Raw genomic sequence first — 19,032 nt, forward strand, 5'->3', positions numbered from 1 at the left:
AAAGCACCTCCGGGTGCAAGTAGATAAATAGGGACCGCTTACCAGCGGGAAGGTAAACGGCGTTTCCGTGTGCGGCTCTGGCTCTAGCTCTGGCCAGAGCAGCGATGTCACGCTGGCCACGTGACCCGGAAGTGTCTCCGGACAGCGCTGGCCCCTGGCCTCTTAAGTGAGATGGGCGCACAACCCCAGAGTCTGTCAAGACTGGCCCGTACGGGCAGGGGTACCTTTACCTTTACCTTTAAATATAAGGCAGGAATAACCAGATGCAAAAATATAGGATGGGGAACATCTGGCTTACTTGCAGTACATGTGAAAAAGTTCTAGGGGTCTTGGTGGACCACAAGCTTAACATGAGTCAACAGGGTCATGCAGCAGAATCAAAAAACGCTAACAATATTTTAGGCTGAATCAATAGAAGGATAGTGTCCAGATCAAGTGAAGTAATAGTACTACTCTATTTTTGCCTTGGTTCAGACCACACCTGGAAGACTGTGTCCAGTTCTGGGCATCACAAATTAGGAAGGATGTTGACAAGCTGGAACGTGTGCAGAGGAGGGCAACGAAGATGATCAAAGGTCTAGAAGACAAGACTTATAAGGAATGATTGAAGGAGCTGGGTATTTTTAGCCTGGAAAGGTGGGTCTGAGAGGAGATATGATAGCCATCTTCAAATATCTCTTTTTTTTTTAAAAAAAAATATTTATTCAAATTTTAAAGATTACAAAGAGAAAATTAGAAAAAACAAAAAAGGAAAATAAAAAATACAATACAAAAATACAAAAACAATTCGAAAAAAGAAAAAAGAGAGAAAAAAACAGCTCAAACCTTTACATAACTTTCTTTCCTTTGCTTATTTCCTTGACCTCCTCACATCTCCCTTTTTTGTATTCTAGTTCAATTAGATATTTCAGCAAATCCTTTCTAGCTTTGTTTTTAGCCTAATAATTTATCTTAATATACTGTAATTTTACATTCTCGTCTTTCTCCAATTAAAAAATCAATTTTTACCTAATCCTTTATATCATTTCTGCTAAAACCACATTACTTCATTCCAACATCCTTCTAACATTCCTTAATTTTGCAATGTTTCTGTAAATAAACTTTAAATTTTTTCCAATCTTCTTCCACCAACTCTTCTCCTTGGTCTCGGATTCTGCCAGTCATTTCCGCCAGTTCCATATAGTCCATCACTTTCATCTGCCATTCTTCCCGGGTGGGTAAATCTTGTGTCTTCCAATACTTTGCGATGAGTATTCTTGCTGCTGTTGTTGCATACATAAAAAAAGTTCTGTCCTTCTTTGGCACCAATTGGCCGACCATGCCCAGGAGAAAGGCCTCTGGTTTCTTCAGAAAGGTATATTTAAATACCTTTTTCATTTCATTATAGATCATCTCCCAGAAAGCCTTAATCTTTGGGCACGTCCACCAAAGGTGAAAGAATGTACCTTCAGTCTCTTTACATTTCCAACATTTATTATCGGGCAAATGATAGATTTTTGCAAGCTTGACTGGTGTTATATACCACCTGTATATCATTTTCATTATATTCTCTCTTAAGGCATTACATGCCGTGAACTTGATACCTGTGGTCCATAACTGTTCCCAGTCAGCTATCATAATGTTATGTCCAACATCTTGTGCCCATTTTATCGTAGCAGATTTCACCATTTCATCTTGAGTATTCCATTTCAACAGCAAGTTATACATTCTTGACAAGTTCTTAGTTTTAGGATCTAACAATTCTGTTTCCAATTTTGATTTCTCCACCTGAAAACCAATTTTCTTATCCAAATTATAAGCCTCCATTATTTGATAATAATGACGCCAATCTCGTACTTTGTTCTTTAGTTTTTCAAAACTGCAGCTTTAATCTGTCTCCTTCTTGTTCCAATATTTCCCAATATTTCGGCCAATTGGCCTCCATATTGAGCTTTTTCAGAGCCTTTGCTTCCATTGGTGACAACCGCCATCTTCAAATATCTCAAGGGCTGTCACATGGAAGGTTGACCAAGCTTGTTTTCTCCTCCTCTGGAAGGTAGGACTCGAACCAGTTGCTTCAAGTTACAGGAAAGGAGTCCGACTAAGCATTCAGGAAAAAATTTCTGACATTAAGAGCTGTTCAACAGCAAAGCAGACTCCCTCGGGAGGTGGACTCTCCTTCCTTGGAGGTTCTTAAGCAGAGGTTGAATGGTCATCTGTCATGGATGCTTTAGCTGAGATTCCTGCATAGCAGGGGGTTGGATAGATGACCCTTGGGTCCCTTCCAACACTAAGATTCTATGATTCTTCATTTTCAGGGGAAGCATTTCTGAACCTGGTTCAGCCCCATGAGCTGGAGCCCTGGACAGCTGGTGGACCACAGTTCCTCCACCTCACCATAAAGAAAGGCTAATTTCAGAATTCCTTTTTGGTGTGGTGGGATGGCTTGGAGGCAAAGTCATCAAGCACTATTGTAACAACCCCCCCCCCCCCCAAATTTATCACTTTGAGGGAGTCTATTTGCATGTTTGGTGGAGCTGCCTAACTGTAGCTATTGCAATATGTTGATGAATAAAGTGATGCTTGGAATGTTTTTGACTCATTCCCAGCCACCCTCATTAACTAATCACCCTGGATCACCCTGAGCAATGTGGCCTTGGGGATCAGCAGTGTAGCTGTGGTCAGGAAAGGCAGGTGAGATGATAAGCTGCTCTCTCTCTCTCTCTCTCTGCCTGTGGAGTGAATACTAAAGAGCTGAAAAGAAATTTGACAGTTGTGCTGAACAAGTTTGCTATGTTTTGCAGAGGTGATCTTGTGAAGGACGTTCTATTGGCTGGAACCACACGTGGGTAGGATCCTGGTTCTTTATGGTAAAGCTATAGAGACAAAAAAAGAACTGCGGGAGCCTTTTTTGCTGCCACCTGCTGGCTTGAGTATTTCAATGCATTCATTTTATTTATTTCTTGTATCTTGGCAGAGCAAGTGACATCAACTAAATATTTGATCCTGTCCTATCCCAGTCCTGGTGAATAGCACTATGGCCGCACCTGGGTGGGCAGCACAGTGACAGTGGCTGAGTGACGGAGACCGCTTGCTCATTCTACGGAGTAGCACCTTGGGCTTATGGCCCAGAGTCCTGTCCTGATGGTACCTACACAAGTATGCACACATTGAACTAAATAGGACTTCCGAGTAGATATGCACAGAACCAGATTTTCCCACTGCTGCATGTGTTTCCAGTGTGTTTCTAAAGCTATGTGGCAGGCAGAAGTTCACCGTGGCACAGAGAGTCAGTAATGGGGGAAAGTTACACCTCCTGAATTTCTGGCTGTAGTTGGTGACATCAGATGATTAAGGTGAATGACCCTACCCACCTGTCAAAGTGGCCCACTCTGGTCTGCTGATGTGATCCTGTTCCCCACACCTGTGTTAAAGGCACAGAAGGCTAGTGGGAGGGACAGCATGTTATTTCTGCTTAGAAATCCCAAATACAAAAATTATTTCCAAGTGCATAAATCAACATAGATTTTATTGCCGTGAAATGTTCACTTAAATGTGGTCATCATCTTCAGAGACCCACGTCTCATGGACAAGTCATGTAAGGAACGGAAAGGTAAAAGAGAATGAGTTTATCCACCAAATTATAAATTGCTGTGGGGTGGAGCAGGGAAGAGGAAAGGAACAATAATCTTTGCCTTGCTTGTGACCAAGTGCTCACTCACATTTAAGTACAATCACAACAACTGCTGTACAGAACAGAACCCATCAGACAAAAGAAAAAAAATAGCTCTTTAAAAATGATTCCCCATGAAAGAAACTGAAGTTTGGTCTTTTTCTGATGCTGGGCAAAATGACCTCATCTTCCCAACCCCTCAGTCTGCAGCACAGCCAGGAGGAAGAAGCCTTTGAAATTACACTTCCTGGATCCTGCTCCTGGGCCTGCAATTCTCTTACTATCAGCTCCTCTTGCCCTTTTAAAGCAAACTACTGGAACAGAAGAGTTACCTTTCCAAAGGCTAAGATAAATTCAAATTTATCTGGATTAATTAGCAGCCCTTTCAGATTTGTTAATTTCCAGAGCAAAACAAAACAAAACAAAACAATGTTCTACAGTCTTTTCAAGGTTGGAGGGAACCACTACATGGGGTGGGGCTCAAGGGTGCATCTGAATAACAGGATGCCACCATGTGAGTGCTCCTATCAAGAGACCATGCCGGTGAGGAAATTTCAAAAGAAAGATATGAGCAGTGGGTGGTATTTACACAGAGGTCTGAGAGAGAGACTGTACACAGAATCAGGATTTGGTTTTTTTTTGTTTTTTTTGTTTTTGTATCTTACAGAACATCAAGCCTGACCTGCAAGAAGGTCATTTCACACATTACGCAGCAACAAAATAGTGGTTGGCCCCAAGTGTACACTCAAATGGCCCTCAAGCTACATCTAGGCTGCAGCTCACCCACCGTCTTCTAACAAGTGTACTTCGTCTGAAACACATATTTTCAAACACCTGTTTATCACATCCACACTATACATTTTTAGGCGTACACTTTTTTTTTAATTAAAAAAACACACCATAATACAGGAAGGAGGCCCTAAGTAGGGGGCCTGTCTGGTTGGATAAAAAAGATGACTGTGTTTTGCTAATGAGCTTACTTATAGATAAACATTGGCAACCAAAGGATTATAAAAGACTGAACAGTTAAGATACTTTTGAATATGAACTGGGGTGGAGCTGTGAGTGGCAATAAAGGTTTTTGCCAGGATTTCAAAATGAAGAAGAGGTCCTTCGCTTTTACCATCTGAAAATGCAGTGGTCCCATGAATACACAATTCCAAAAACCCATTCATCCCTCTCTTGATTGAATAAAAGTATTTCTAAATTACAGCCACCAAGGCTGTCCCTGGTCATTCATGCTTGTGGGTCACAGCCAGGGTGTTACAAATGATGGCTACAGGGGACCTGATACCTGCTGCACAAAAACAATAATCACCACCATATTTAACAAAAATGGTGAATCCTTAGAAGGGAGGGTTAAATGTGATTAAGTTACACAAGAGGAGACCTCAGGTAAAACTTCTTGATACCAAGAGGTTTGTCAATTCTGTGTATGAGTGTGTGAGAGAGAGTAAGGGAGAGCGAGAGCGCAGCTGACTTTTGACACCTCACAAAACCCCACCGTGCAGTCTACTTTGGTAAGCAGTATTATATCAGAGCCATGGACTCATATGAGATCAACCCTTCTCCATGTATTGAAAAATGGCTTGCATTTTCCAATGCAACAGAAAAGGAGCCATGTTCTCATGTGAATCCAACGCTCAAGTGTTATACTGTTCAAACAAGCAGGCCACTCACATGAATGTGTGCATGCTAATTGGGTGTGTGGAAGCAGGGGCATAGCCAAGATTTTTGTTGGTGAGGCAGAACCGACGTGATTAGTCAGTTAGTTATGTATTTCTATTGTTTTACTTGATGGGGGGGGGCAGCTGTCCCCCGTCCCCTCTTGGCTATGCCCATGTGTGGAAGCATAATCAGAACCAGCTCCGTGGGATTCCTCTATATTGGCAGGAATTAAGTGTGTGATGCACAACACGTCAGGGATTTATTTTATAAATCTAAACTTGTCAACATTTCAGCTGGGTTGGGCAACTGAGTTTAGGACAGATCTGTGACCTGCTAATTCCTGCATATCTAACCACTGTGTAAGGCATAGCTGGGAGGACTAGTCGCAAAGTTAGCAATCCTATTACATTTTGATCCTGGGCATATTTCATGATGCTTTAGTGAAAAGTTTATTTTACTCTAGATTTGGGTAAGTTTTGTGAGTATTTGGAATGTCAGAACATCATACTATTTTAAGAAGAGGAAGAAAGACAATTGAGAACAATAAGGTTGTGCTCTAGTCTCTGCAGTGAGCAAAGTGTGTGTGTGTCTCTGTGTGGCAGATTTGGTGTTCCAGGCCCAACATGCGCATATGTTAAGTGCAGGGTCTAGCTGAATGAACCTGAGCCCAGAATAGCAAACCAGACTTTCAGCAGATGTCTGGGAAAGAAAATTTTAAGTCCAACTTTATTATAAGCCACAGCTAGAAGGCTTTTCTCCCTCCTTTAATGAACCTAACAGAAACAGAATGAGCCTGGCAAAAGCTGAGGCATTAAGTGTCAGAATCATGAAACAGCTAGAAAATTATAACTCTCTGGCTGTCTTGGGCATGGCTGCTACAAATGGCTACTTCTGAATCAGATTATTGAATTGGATAATGTGCCGGTCTGTAACAAATCTTGAGTTTAGGAATGTGTGTTCGGGGGGGGGGGGGGGGGCATTTGGCACTATTATGACATTTTCTGAATAAGCAGGGAAAGGGGGACAGCATCTTCCATGTTCATGCCTTCTGGCCCTCACTCCTTATGCACATTCAGCATGGTGTCTGTACAAATGATGCCCTACACATGTGCAAACTGTTGGCTCTGTCTGTGTGATCAGGGACCTTTCCTGATTGTGTAGTCAGAGCTTACACACAGGATCTTTCAGACATTACATCAGACACACATTGGGGAAGAGCTGGCAGGAGCAATCGTACCCTCCACCCCCCCGCAAGAAGAGCTGAACAGTGTGGCTGAAGCATGATCGTACAAGCCGTTGAAGGGGGGAAAGAGAAACATTGTGACATCACAGCAACACACTAGATCTCTCCAGTCCCATATTCTGATCCAGCAGAGCATACAGCTGTTTATGGTTTTCTGCAGGCACAGAAGTCAGCTGCTAAGTTTAAGGGCAGGTGGGAAAGATGGTCAGAAGCTCCAGCTCTTATTTGTTGAACTTCTCCTAGCTAGCGGTAAGAAGGGCATGGACTCAGTGGCCACACCCTCCCAAGAGAAGGCACCCAGGCTGGAATGACAAATCGTTGATGGGTTTTGACATCATACTGGTGTGGATCTCTCAGAAGCTCCCAGGCCTCAGTATTCAGTCCAAACAACGCAGTGCTTGTTATTTGAAATATCTTCAAGTTCTTCCACCTCCTGTGCAAGACATGCTTCCATATTGTCTCTCGTGGGGACAAGTGAAAAGAGGCACTCTTCTCTGTTTCATCCATTGAATGGGTGATGATGTGACACAAGTTCACCAGGATGCCATATTCTTTTAGTCTCCGACTAGGCTGTCCAATCAGAAAAGTGTTTCAGTGTTAGCCTGTGATAGGTTAGAATTGTGCTGCTTCTTCCAAGTCTGGAAGTGCTAAGGGGGGAAGTGTCAGTGTATCATTTGGAATGATCAAATGTACGTGTGTGTGTGCGTGCACACACAAAACATCATTGAGAGAGAGAGGCTTTTAAAAAAGTGACGGTTTCATCCCACAGTTACTGTACATAGCTGTCCTTGGGGAGAGCAGGGGTGGTGGGTTTTAAAAAACCTCCCCCTCCCCAAATTCAGTTTGGTCCACTGGAGCCAAATCACTTTTGATGAGATATATAGATATAGATATATATGTAGATCTATATAGAGAGAGATAGATATATGTTTTAAAAAAAATATCAGCAGCAAGGTTCTCTGGAAATAGATTCTGTTTGATGTAGCTAGTCTGTCTTTTCTGTTTTGCCCTCTTTCACAGCAGCCTCTGAAGTTTTCCGCAGGGGGGTTTTCTCCGAGTTGGCGTGTCCTTGGCCGGATTCTGCTGCTCCGCCATTTTTGTGTGCCGTGTGTTTTTCCAAGTAGTTCAGCATTTCACTGAGAACAGTTTGGAAAGTGCTGAGGGCAGCACATATCGCAGGCGTCCCAAAGCCATGAGTGATCAAGCTGTAAAGGAAGGAGAAAGAGAGAGAGAGAAATATTGAAGAGTTTACTGCGCACAGATTTTCATTTTGCTGAAATTGAAGACTTGCCCACTAAAATATTTATTACTTTCCGAGTGAGGAAGACACAAAAATAATCTATCTATCCAGGCCAGAAACATCTTCAAAGGTTGATTTTCTTGACAGAAGCTTAGGTGTTAAGTGCAGCCCTTAGGGACCAGATTTTCAGTTGGTGTAAACCAGTGTTGCTTCATTTACTGTGGCCAGGATGCCCTGGAACCCCACAGGTAGAAGAGGATGCTATGAAGTCTCCCAAAGCAATACAATGTGACGCCCAACAAAACGTCCTGTTAGGATGATGAGGAATAAAGTCCTGCAAGAAAAAGCCTCAAAGGTAGAAATATGTGTGGAAACACACATCTTGCACCCACTGGGAAACTCTGGCCCAATCAGGTACTTGTGCATGGGTGTTTATAGGTGTATAGGTAACATCCACCCTTGGCATGCTGTGGTGAGAGTCAGTGTTGCAACAAAAGTGATTCCTGCAGTAATAATGTCTAGAGCTGGAACATATACTGGGGTGGCAAAACAAGGAACAGGCAATCTTCATTCTGGGAATAGGTATGAAGGTGAAGGGTTAACCCCCCTTCCCAAATACATGGCCCTGATCCAAATCATACTTGGGATACAGTCACATGTAGTTTGGTCTTTCATTTGGATTAAAGTTCAGGTTGCCAGTTTTCCCCCCTGTCATGTCCCCTATACCTTTAATAATTGCCTGGCTGGCAAAAATCAGCACTGAAGTTTTTGCTGGCGTGGCTATTCAAGAGTGGGCAAAGCTTAACATGCTGGTTTCTGACTGTTATATAGCTATGAAATGCTGGAAGTATTTGGATACAGCTAAGCTTGCACTGGAGACAGAGGTGTAGGAGGGTCAGGTGGTACCCAGTACGGAAAAATTCTTGTCACCACATTGATTTTTTATTTTTTTATTTGCCTGCAAAAATGGTTTTATGTTATTTCATATTTTCTTACAGAGGAATGTGGATTCTGGGCCCCTGATAACAAGTAGGCGACTGTGGACAGAAACTTAAATCTACAGAATGGATTGAGTTTTGGCTCCACTGAATTGAAATTTCAGCCTTCATGACATATGAAAATGGCCAAGTAAACAGTTATTTTCATGGAGGAGGGTCAAGATATGATATGCATGAAATTTCAGATATAGCTATATAATCCCTAGTGTAGTAAGATAAGATCTTTGGAGCAGGCATTTTTTAAAAAAAGTTTTTTATGAACCGCCCTAGTAGGGCAGTAATTGTTCCTTGATAATTTGTCACCCCCTCCATGATGGCACCTGGGGCGCCCCCCCCTCCTACACCCCTGACTGGAGGCTAGAGAGAGGAACCTCCTAGCTTCCTAGACTGTCATTTATCCTATGCTGACCTTCCTTCAGACGAGAATTTCTGACCTAATTTCCTACTTTCCTCTTTTCTTTGCCACCTTGGCATCTGCTTTGAGCCTCTCTCCATTTGAGAGGAAAGAGAAAGCAAGGCCCATTGCACCTCTTCTATACTTACCATGATACAATGCACTTTTGGGGGAACGAAAATGGATTTGTATTTGTAAAGAGTGTTCTGAGAACTTTGGTGGTGGTGGGATATTATGCCAATTTTCTCAAGTCATTATGCAGTTCAGCACATGCAGCCATGCCCAGAAGCTGAATGGGAAGGGCGTTTCCCCTTCATGTTTTAATGATATCCTTTCACTGAAGCAAAACCAGCCAAATAGGCCTCAAGACTTGGACTCTCCTTTGGCAGCAGCTACAAGGTGTCGCACACCCCACCCCACCTCTCCACCCCCAGGCTGACAGAGCTCAGTCTTATTGTGAAGGAAATAGCTTTACTCTCCATGGGAGGTGGAGGAGAAAAAGAGGAAGCCACCATCTGTCTATCCCCGTTTACAGCAATGGCCAAGTCTGGATATTTCTAGCAGCAGAAGTTGCTATCAAATATTTACAGCATACTGTGGCAGGCTGATGATACTCAAAGAGAGACATGTGCCTCTGCTATGCCCTGCTCAGTGTGAAAACATCTAACCCCATGAGTGGCCCCTATGACTCCAGAAGCCCCTTCCTGCAGCCTCTACATATTACCTGCAGTTCTTCTCAGTATGTAACTTGTTCATGGTTAGAAGCTAGAATGCCACTCCTTGTGACGGAAAACACCAGGGCTTAGTGTCAAGCCTTCAGATGCTTTACAGCTGGCACAGCCAAGGTGGGGCCCTCTGGATGTTGCCAGACATCAACTCCCATCAGCCCCAGCCGGCATGGGAGTTATAGTGCTAAACGTCCAGAGGGCCACCCTTGCTTTACATAAATTTATTTTGGGAACAAAAAGGTGAGAGCAGTCTCCAGTGTTTTCTTGAAAGGATCTCCCTTGGTCCATAATCACATTTTTGTGGCTTACACACAGCACTCGTTGTTTTCCAGACGAGGATCTGCTTGCAACGAGTGTATCAGCCATGTCTCTTGCTGCATAACTGTATCGGCCACAATGTGGGCATGCTTTATGCAGGGTTTCAGCTTCTCTGGCACTGAAGCCTATGCACATAGCTCAGTCACACATTTTGGGGGTGGGTCAGGGGAAGCTGCAGAAGCTGTGGTATCGCCCCACCACTCCTTTCTGGGCATGGCCACTCGTCCATGAATAAGAGTGTGAGGAGGGTTGTAACACTCCAGTTGCAATTTGGGTGGCTCACACAACCTTTTAAAGGTTGTATGCTCACACAGCCCTTTAAAAATACATATGTTATTATTACCATTGCTATTCATTATTGCTAATAATAATAATTTAAAGCATGCAAGCATATTAAAGTGATTTCAGGAGGAAGAACAAGTTGCTGAGAAGGACTTGTGTCCTATAGCTACACCCACAGCACCCTCTATGCCAAGCCTATTAGAACCCACACATTCCCTTAAATACTATGAAAGTGTTTTTTGGTAGTTCTACTGGTTGTGTTTCACTTAATTTTGTTTGCAGAAAATGTTGCAGGGTTATATTCAGATACCTTGTCTGAGCAGCACAAGGCAAGGGAAGTATATATGGCTCCATAAATTTTCTGGCACTTCAGGAATTTAAATCCTGGAAATGTCCCATCTCTGCACTGTGCTCCATGAAGTGCTCCACCTTCAGCCACCGTTTCGTTCAAGCACATTTTTATAATTGATACCTGGGGAAAATCTTTGCACTTATCCCATCCTGCTCTTGCTTAGAGAGACCTGCAATATCACTTATTTGATTTAACCTGTTTGGGACTGAATGCTCATTTAGGTGCAATTGGGAAAATGTAACCTAGTCCTATGTCCTTTCTTGCTTCCACATATTCTTCTTTTGTTTAGCTCACTAGCAGAACAGCAGAAAAGAAATGACTGCTTCTCACCAGCACCACCAGAGGGCGCCTGACCACTCAGGAATGACAGCACCTTGGAACGAGACAATAGTTTCCATTGCATTCTAACTGAGCAAATTTTCATGAATTTGGATTTCATGTTTAAGCCCACATATTCAACTGGATAGTTTTTCATTATGCAAAAACTGAAGTGGTTTAATTGTTTATTTACTTAAAACATTTATATCCCACCTTTCCTAGGCCAGATAACCAACAATAATTTAAAGAAAAACAAGGAAGAATAGCTAAACTATTAAATGTTGAAGAACACATACACACACAAATAAAAGCGGCTCTTAAAATAGTCTTAGAACAGTGTACAAACAATGCAATACAGATTGATGCAGGAATTTAAAAACCATTCATGGCCTCATGCTCCTCTAAACTGGAAGGTTTGACCATCCAGTGAAAAGTCATTAAAGGGAGGGATAAGGCAAGCCACTCTGGGGAAAATTCAAGAGCCTAAGTCTATATTATTTATATAGCAAAAAATGAGTTTACATAAAAGTCTTGGACAGTAACTGTATTCCAGAGACCTATACTCTCTCCTGGATCAAATTCAAGGACATTCCTGTGCCTTGGGATCTTGTAAGAGGTGGTTGCTACACAAGGACTAAACTCAGCAAAGCTCCCCAACCCAAGACCAAAAGTTCAAGTAGCCTCCTTTTATGCACCCATTGAAAGTTCCTCCCTACCACACATAGATTGGATTTAACAGATGCTAGTCTTGATATTTGGGACGCAGGTGGCGCTGTGGGTTAAAGCCTCAGCGCCTAGGGCTTGCCGATCGAAAGGTCGGCGGTTCGAATCCCCGCGGCGGGGTGCGCTCCCGCTGCTCGGTCCCAGCGCCTGCCAACCTAGCAGTTCGAAAGCACCTCCGGGTGCAAGTAGATAAATAGGGACCGCTTACCAGCGGGAAGGTAAACGGCGTTTCCATGTGCGGCTCTGGCTCTGGCTCTGGCTCTGGCCAGAGCAGCAATGTCACGCTGGCCACGTGACCCGGAAGTGTCTCCGGACAGCGCTGGCCCCTGGCCTCTTAAGTGAGATGGGCGCACAACCCCAGAGTCTGTCAAGACTGGCCCGTACGGGCAGGGGTACCTTTACCTTTACCTTTAGTCTTGATATAGAACTTACTGTGACAGCATAAGCAACTTTCATCCCAGTTTCTTGAGAGGAAGCACATTGAAATCTAAAACATTCACCAGCTAGCATTTCAAGTTGACTTACAGAACACAAATGGATTTCAAAGGTCATACCTGAAATGTGTTAAATGTCTCTGGATGTCAAGGTCCAATATTGGAGTGGGTCTTGAGGATCCCAAGGGTGATCTATCTTGACTTAGCAGGTCCTGAAATTCTTTACATATTTGCCTAGAACCAAAATGGATGCATAATGTTAAGGATATCTCATGCATGCTCCAGTGTGTTGACATCTCTTAGCAGAAATGGATTCCCAGGTATGGAGCACAACTGAATAAATAGTAGCAGGTGGTACAGGTGGGAGGTGGGCTGAGAAATGAAGGCATTCTTCAAAGCTCTGCTGAAAAGAGTTTGGCACTGGCACTATTCCATTGCTTTCCATAATGCATGTGAAATAGCAACACTATGAAATGCATATGGAATGTGCACAGAGGCTCGTTGCTTTGCTTTACAAGTGAAACTGTGCCAGGATGTTTGAAGCACGCAATATTAATTTGGAGACCAGATGATCCAGCATGTGGACTATTAGCTGGCCATTGCTCTCTTATGCTGTTTAGTGATTATATTCAAAATCAATCTACATTCCAAAAAATGTGCATATGCATGCACATGCACACACATGCATGCACACACACATAATACAGTGACAACAATCCAACACAAATTATGTGTGGTTATGCTGCTTTTGGAATTTACTTTAAAATGCTTCAAGTTGCAGTATTAGTAAACCTTGACCATCCAGTTCCAGGCTTTGGTCAATAAAACTTCACATTTCAGTGAACAGGAAAGGCCATCAGTGGGAGGCATGTCCCTACAACGAGGACCTGCCAACCATGCTTATCTCACTCATGTCTAAATTCAGCTGCTATCAGCTTGCATGTACGCAATTTTCATCCATTATGTTATTGAGACTACTGCATAGGATCAAAAACAGACGATCAAAGGAAATAGTGCTACATGGGGTTAGCCTCTTGGTTGCACACCATTGCACTCTTCTCTCACCATCTCATAAGGAAGCCACACATACATAAAATATTGCCTTCATGAGTCTACCGTGTAATTTTCAAAAGATGATGAGCCATGCCCCCCCCTTTTGAGGCCATTATCAGAAATAAGCAACATCTCTTGGGTGCATGCCACAAACACCTCCCAGGTAGGGTTTTTGTGTGTGTGAATCATTTCAGAACCTGCCTCTTAGGTTCAGATAGGAGGCCACTTCAGCTTGTGTTTAGAAGGTTGCTTCAGACCATTTTCTGAAGCTTCACATGACTTTCCCACAGACTATAATGGGGAAATTAACAAAAGTCTCTACCTTTAATAAAAAATTAGGCAGAATTGGGTGTTATATGCAGAGCTGAGTTGCTCTCGATTTCTAAACAGACTGCATGAAGCAGTGTGATTTGCCTGAGATTCATACCTCATAGAACTGTTGAATTGTAGAGTAGGAAGGCACATCAAGAGCAATCTAGTTCAAACCCCTGAGACTTTTGCACAGCCTTGCTCTCAAGTTCTACACAAATTTTCCCTATAGACATACTTTTATCTCATGAACAATAACTTCCATATGAACTTCTGTCTTTTAAGATCCAGCGAAGCCTGCATTAAGGTCCACCAGTCCATATCAAGCAAATCTTTGCACTTGAGCCTTTGTCTTATTTTTCAAAAAAGGAAACAAATTATTTGCAACCACTGATAGTTTAAAATGAAAGCAAATAGTATTAGTTTTTATCACTCCAATCTTTACAGTGTTAAATCATAGCTCCCAAAAGCTCTGGTGCAAATCATTAGTGTGAGCAAGCCCAGAGTAATCTTGGTCCAGTCTTTCTTCCAAGCTCCGCCACTCTTGGCAGGAAGGGGTCACTTTGAAATGGTATGCTGATGTGCCTGCAGATGAACAATTGGTCTGTGCTAGTCCTAGGTAAATGTTTTAAGAGTCTGTTTGGTCTTTAAAATCCTGGCAGACTAATTGTTTTTTATGGCTCCTTGGGGAAGATAAAGGGCTTCAGGAGGCCTATTTGCCTCTGTTATGTTTGTGCATTTCAGAACTTCTGATTGTAATGACTGTGTGTGGCCTAATAAAAGTGGCAGCTTGTTTCCTTCCATTTTAAGCCAGTTATGTGATTTTTGGACTATTGCATGCTGGTATAGCCAAAGGGGATTCTTTGAAGTGAGGTTATACATCAAGTAGGAAAGAGGTTTCCCTTTTCAAGGAAACAGAAAGCTTGCGACTTTCATTGAAGCCTTTGATACTGTATAAGTTATTTGCGGTCACCTGTATCTTGTCGCCAGGCAGCACACCATGGCCGTTGAAAATGTGAAAGAGGCACAGGGGAAGGAACTCAGAAGCACTTACAGAGCAAAAAGCCTACTCTCTGTCCTTCAGTGTGAATGAATATGCAGGGCAGGTATAATACAGAAAGTCTGATCCCTAAACAAATTGGGCTGTTATAGTTCGAATGAGCCTCATATCTCAGGCCAACAGAACAAATTAACCTGCTTTGTCTAGCCTATCATGTGAGCTTAAATGGTTTGTGCATCGGTCTCTAATGCTACAGTGCAGCATGTACTTCTTTGGGGGTCCTGTTGAAATCAGGGGAAGTTTTGTAACTGGGCTTATTCAGAATACCTGAGAGAGACTCTTACTGAAACTGCATTAGTGAAAATAATGGCTGGTGTGCACAGTGACTGGTCTGGGGAGACCTTGGTTCAGCTCCCCACATTCACGAAGATCACCAGCCTTCTTCATAGACTGTGATGAGGATAACATGGGATGATGTGACAGGGAAACGAAGACATGTTAGGAGTAGTGTCCCTTAGGTCTGCGGCATCTGGTCCTTTGCATGTTTACGCAGAAGTAAGCTTCTGTTGAATAAGCTTCCTCACTCCAGAATAATTGCGTTTGGGATTACATCCTTGCTTGTGTATTAAAAGAAAGCAAATAAGAGACTGACGTCTGTAATGTATGTTTATGGCCCTAATTATAATAAACTAAAAAATATACAAGGTCTTTACTCCAAAATATGGCCCTTGATTTTTGAAAAAATAAAATTAAACCATTGACTTTTGCATAAGTAACCAAAAATATTTCAAGAAAACATTTTCCTCACCTTTTCCAGATTGCCAAAAAAGTTCAAAAATCAGATAATTTCAAAAGATTTAACAGGCTGTTTCTGGCCTGCTCCTGTCTTGATGTGTGTGTGTAATAATGTCTTCTTCATGTACTTTAGTAAATTCAGCACATTTGGGCACATTCAAAGAAGTTTGATATGGAGGATTGCATGTCAACTGCTATGCAGTGAGGTTTTCATGAGAATACTGAACTTCTTTGTCAATTTCCCATGTTTCCCATGAATCCCACTGGATAATTCCCATGACAAATTAAGCAGAGATGGATTTAGCACAGTGCGACTGCTTCTCCTGCACTGTGTGTCAAGGTGAGGGCGGCACCGTAACTTATGTTGCAGTGCATATGCAAAACAGACATGGAGAAGGCACCAAATTTTGGCCTCATGCAGGGGGCTGCTGAAATTTGAAAGACCAAAGTCCGCCCCTGGTACAGGAGTACTACAGGATTGGCTCATGTGCCTGGTTTGTTCAGCATGTCTATGACATGCAGGTGATCAGTTCTGATTATGCCCAGTAGAGGGCAATAATAACATAACAGAAAAGAAGCAACAGTCCATCTGTCTGTCATTCATCAGTCAGCTGATTCCAGTGATGTGTCAGCTGCAGACTTCTGTTAAAAAACATCAAAGTCATCTTTCTCCACACAAATGGAATTGGTGATTTTGCATTTCTAATATTATAGTGCTCATGCAAGGAGACCGCTCATGTGAGCGCTATATTTTCAGAAGTGATACAAAGTGCTATTCTATATTTACGTATTTGTCTCACTAAATACAACACAATGTACTTCCCAGGAAGTGTGTTTCAAACTGCAGCCTCTGTGACTAATGCATTTATGTATCATGGAACAAAAACACTCTAAACGTTTGCAGAGGGTGCATGTGCCCCCCTTCCACTATGTTTTGGGCTGATCCATGGTCAGGTTACAAACCAGCATGAAAATAATCTGGCTCTTCCTTACTTTGTTGCTAGGATCATCTTTTTCCTTGCTGTCTGTTCCTTCTGTTCCATGTGCTGTCTGGCAAGATGCTCCCCAACCGCCTTAGCTGGGAATTCAGTTTCACAAGTGTAGCCAAAATCCCTGGCCAAATGTAAAGCTTCTCCTGCAAGCAAACAAAAACAACTGGGTCATTTTACATTTAGTCTTTGGTACTTTACTTAGAATGTACAGGCACTGCCTCTCTCAACATAGATAGATAAATAGTTATGATTTAAAGCATTTTTACCTGCTCTTCAATCAAGAAAAATGCCAGAGCAGATTGCATAAGAGTAGTAAGAAACAAAACAACAACATATTTTTGTTGTTGAAATATGGCATCAAAAATAAAATAAAATACTGATAACCCTGAAGAATGGCAACCACCAAAATCAAAGACTGGGCTTTGGCAAACTTAAACTTTGGCTGGGTTTTTAATCCTTGCTCACAAGACATTACCCAAAATGTATATCAATCCTGTACTTTGTCTTTAGATACTACTGTCTGATGCCTTGTTTCTCAAACCAGCTTCCCACCAGCTTAAATTGTTCTTAAGCCATTCCTCATTTGTCTCTAGCCAAGGCATGAACACCTTTGCATGGGGCAAAGACATCCCTGCTCAGTCAACACCTCCTGGTGTGTACAGTACACAGACAGAAATTGAACTGATTCATAGAATCATAGCATTGGAAGGGATTCCGAGGATCGTCTAGTCGATCTCCCTGCAATGCAGGAATATGCAGTTGTCCCATAGGAGGATCAAACCTGCAACCTTGGTGTTATCAGCACCATGCTCTAACCAACTGAGCTATTACTGCTCTAAGGCAGTAATGTGAGCACACCCTCACTTTGGATCCAAACCTAACGTATACTTTGTCTTTTGGCAAAGAAGTACTGCAGCTTTTTCAAACCAGGCAATGTTCAGATATGCTGTAAGTAGCACTATGGGATGACTCTCTTCCATGGGCATAGTAGTGAGGTGACATATTAAAGCCCACAACTTGAGTAGGGACAATCACAAGATCACCACCAGCACACCATCATCCTCATCAACAACTCATCAAAAGGTAAGGTTACCAGATTTTTTCTCAATGAATCCAGGGACACTTTTCAACTTGAATGGATTTTGTCAGGGGACTGATTTGTAAATCTGGGGACTGTCCCCAGGGAATGGGGACGTCTGGTAAACTTATCAAAAGGTCCCATGCAATTGGGCCCAAAAATGTGGCTCTGGGCCTTTAAATATTACAGCAGCATCAAGGAATGAATCCACAAAGAAACTGGTCCAATGCTTATACTTTAAAGATCAATCACTTTAATATTGTTTTCTTTCTTAAGGCTATGATGTTGTGAGGGGGGGTATATGGAGTATTAGGGGAGAGGTACTACCTCTGGTGGGGGATACATTCCACCTTTGTTCCCCACCCTACACTCAGCTCTCACCTGTGGCTCCCAGAAGCTGTCAGCATGCAACAGTAGCCATACCCCAGGAATGGCTTCGACTAGCCAGCTAAACCAGGTGAGTGCAGCCAATGGGTGTCAAACCTTCAATGAGTTAGGGACTTCCCCAGCATGTGAAGATAGACTGTGGTGCTGTGGTCTAAACTACTGAGCCTAGGGCTTGCCGATCGGAAGGTCGGCAGTTTGAAACCCCGCGACAGGGTGAGCTCCCGTTGCTCAGTACCAGCTCGTCACAGTGCAAGTAGATAAATAGGTACCACTCTGGTGGGAAGGTAAATGGTGTTTCCGTGCACTACTCTGGTTCACCAGTCATGCTGGCCACATGACCCGGAAAAACTATCTGCGGACAAACACCAGCTCCCTCGGTCAGTAAAGCGAGATGAACTCTGCAACCCCAGAGTCATTCGCAAGTGGACTTAACTGTCAGGGGTCCTTTACCTTTATCTTAATAGTGGGTCCAATGGTCCAATGGTTGTATTGCCAGATCAGATATGGCCAGTAGGTGGTGCTTCCTGTTTTCATGTTTATTGTAGCTTTAAATCTTTATATTTTTATCTGTATAATGAGGGCTTCATCATATAGCTAACTTACAATGCGGAACTGGTGCTAGATGTTGCTATATATCTGTCAATATAATTAGCAGTTATCTCCCTAAATATCCTGAAGTGCCATTTTTGCATATCTTAATTGCTATTTAGTGTTAAGTCTTTGTTTTTGTAAGTCTTTATATTGTAGAGCTTATTAGACTCTATTTTGTAGTATCATTATGTCTTATTGCTAATAATTGTCAATCAATAAGCCATTTTCTTCTTCATCTAACAGTCTACTAGTCCTCCATCTGCTGGGATCCAAAAGAACTCCTTGCTTGCTATAACTACTAGGCAGCATAGCAAGACAGAGGTTTCTGCACATGCTGTAAATGGACGTAAGGGGCAGATGGGGCTTGTGAACCTGAGAAGGTAGCCCATCTAGAAGGAAAACTCTGATCCTGAACCTCCACTGCCTTGTGGGAGAAGAAAAGGCTAAGGAGTAAACCCAACACAATCTAGAGTGGAG

General features: G+C 42.6%; 1 protein-coding gene and 1 long non-coding RNA gene across 3 annotated transcripts in view; both read right to left on the reverse strand.

Annotated features, from left to right (window-relative positions):
• LOC307212742 overlaps positions 1–19,032 on the reverse strand; it is a 580,424-nt gene that overhangs the window by 140,144 nt on the left and 421,248 nt on the right. The gene's annotated exons all lie outside the window — the stretch shown is intronic.
• TFAP2D (transcription factor AP-2 delta) overlaps positions 6,284–19,032 on the reverse strand; it is a 39,311-nt gene continuing 26,562 nt past the window's right edge. For both annotated transcript variants that reach the window (XM_079969965.1, XM_079969964.1), the window contains 3 exons: positions 16,501–16,642; positions 12,471–12,584; positions 6,284–7,768 (listed from right to left, as the gene is read on the reverse strand). In XM_079969965.1, the coding sequence (XP_079826091.1) occupies positions 7,549–7,768; positions 12,471–12,584; positions 16,501–16,642 (476 nt within the window). In that variant the 3' untranslated portion in view covers positions 6,284–7,548. The remainder of the gene's footprint in view (positions 7,769–12,470; positions 12,585–16,500; positions 16,643–19,032) is intronic.

Source organism: Podarcis cretensis (assembly GCF_951804945.1).
Source record: "Podarcis cretensis genome assembly, chromosome: 3".
Classification (NCBI taxonomy): Eukaryota; Metazoa; Chordata; class Lepidosauria; order Squamata; family Lacertidae; genus Podarcis; species Podarcis cretensis.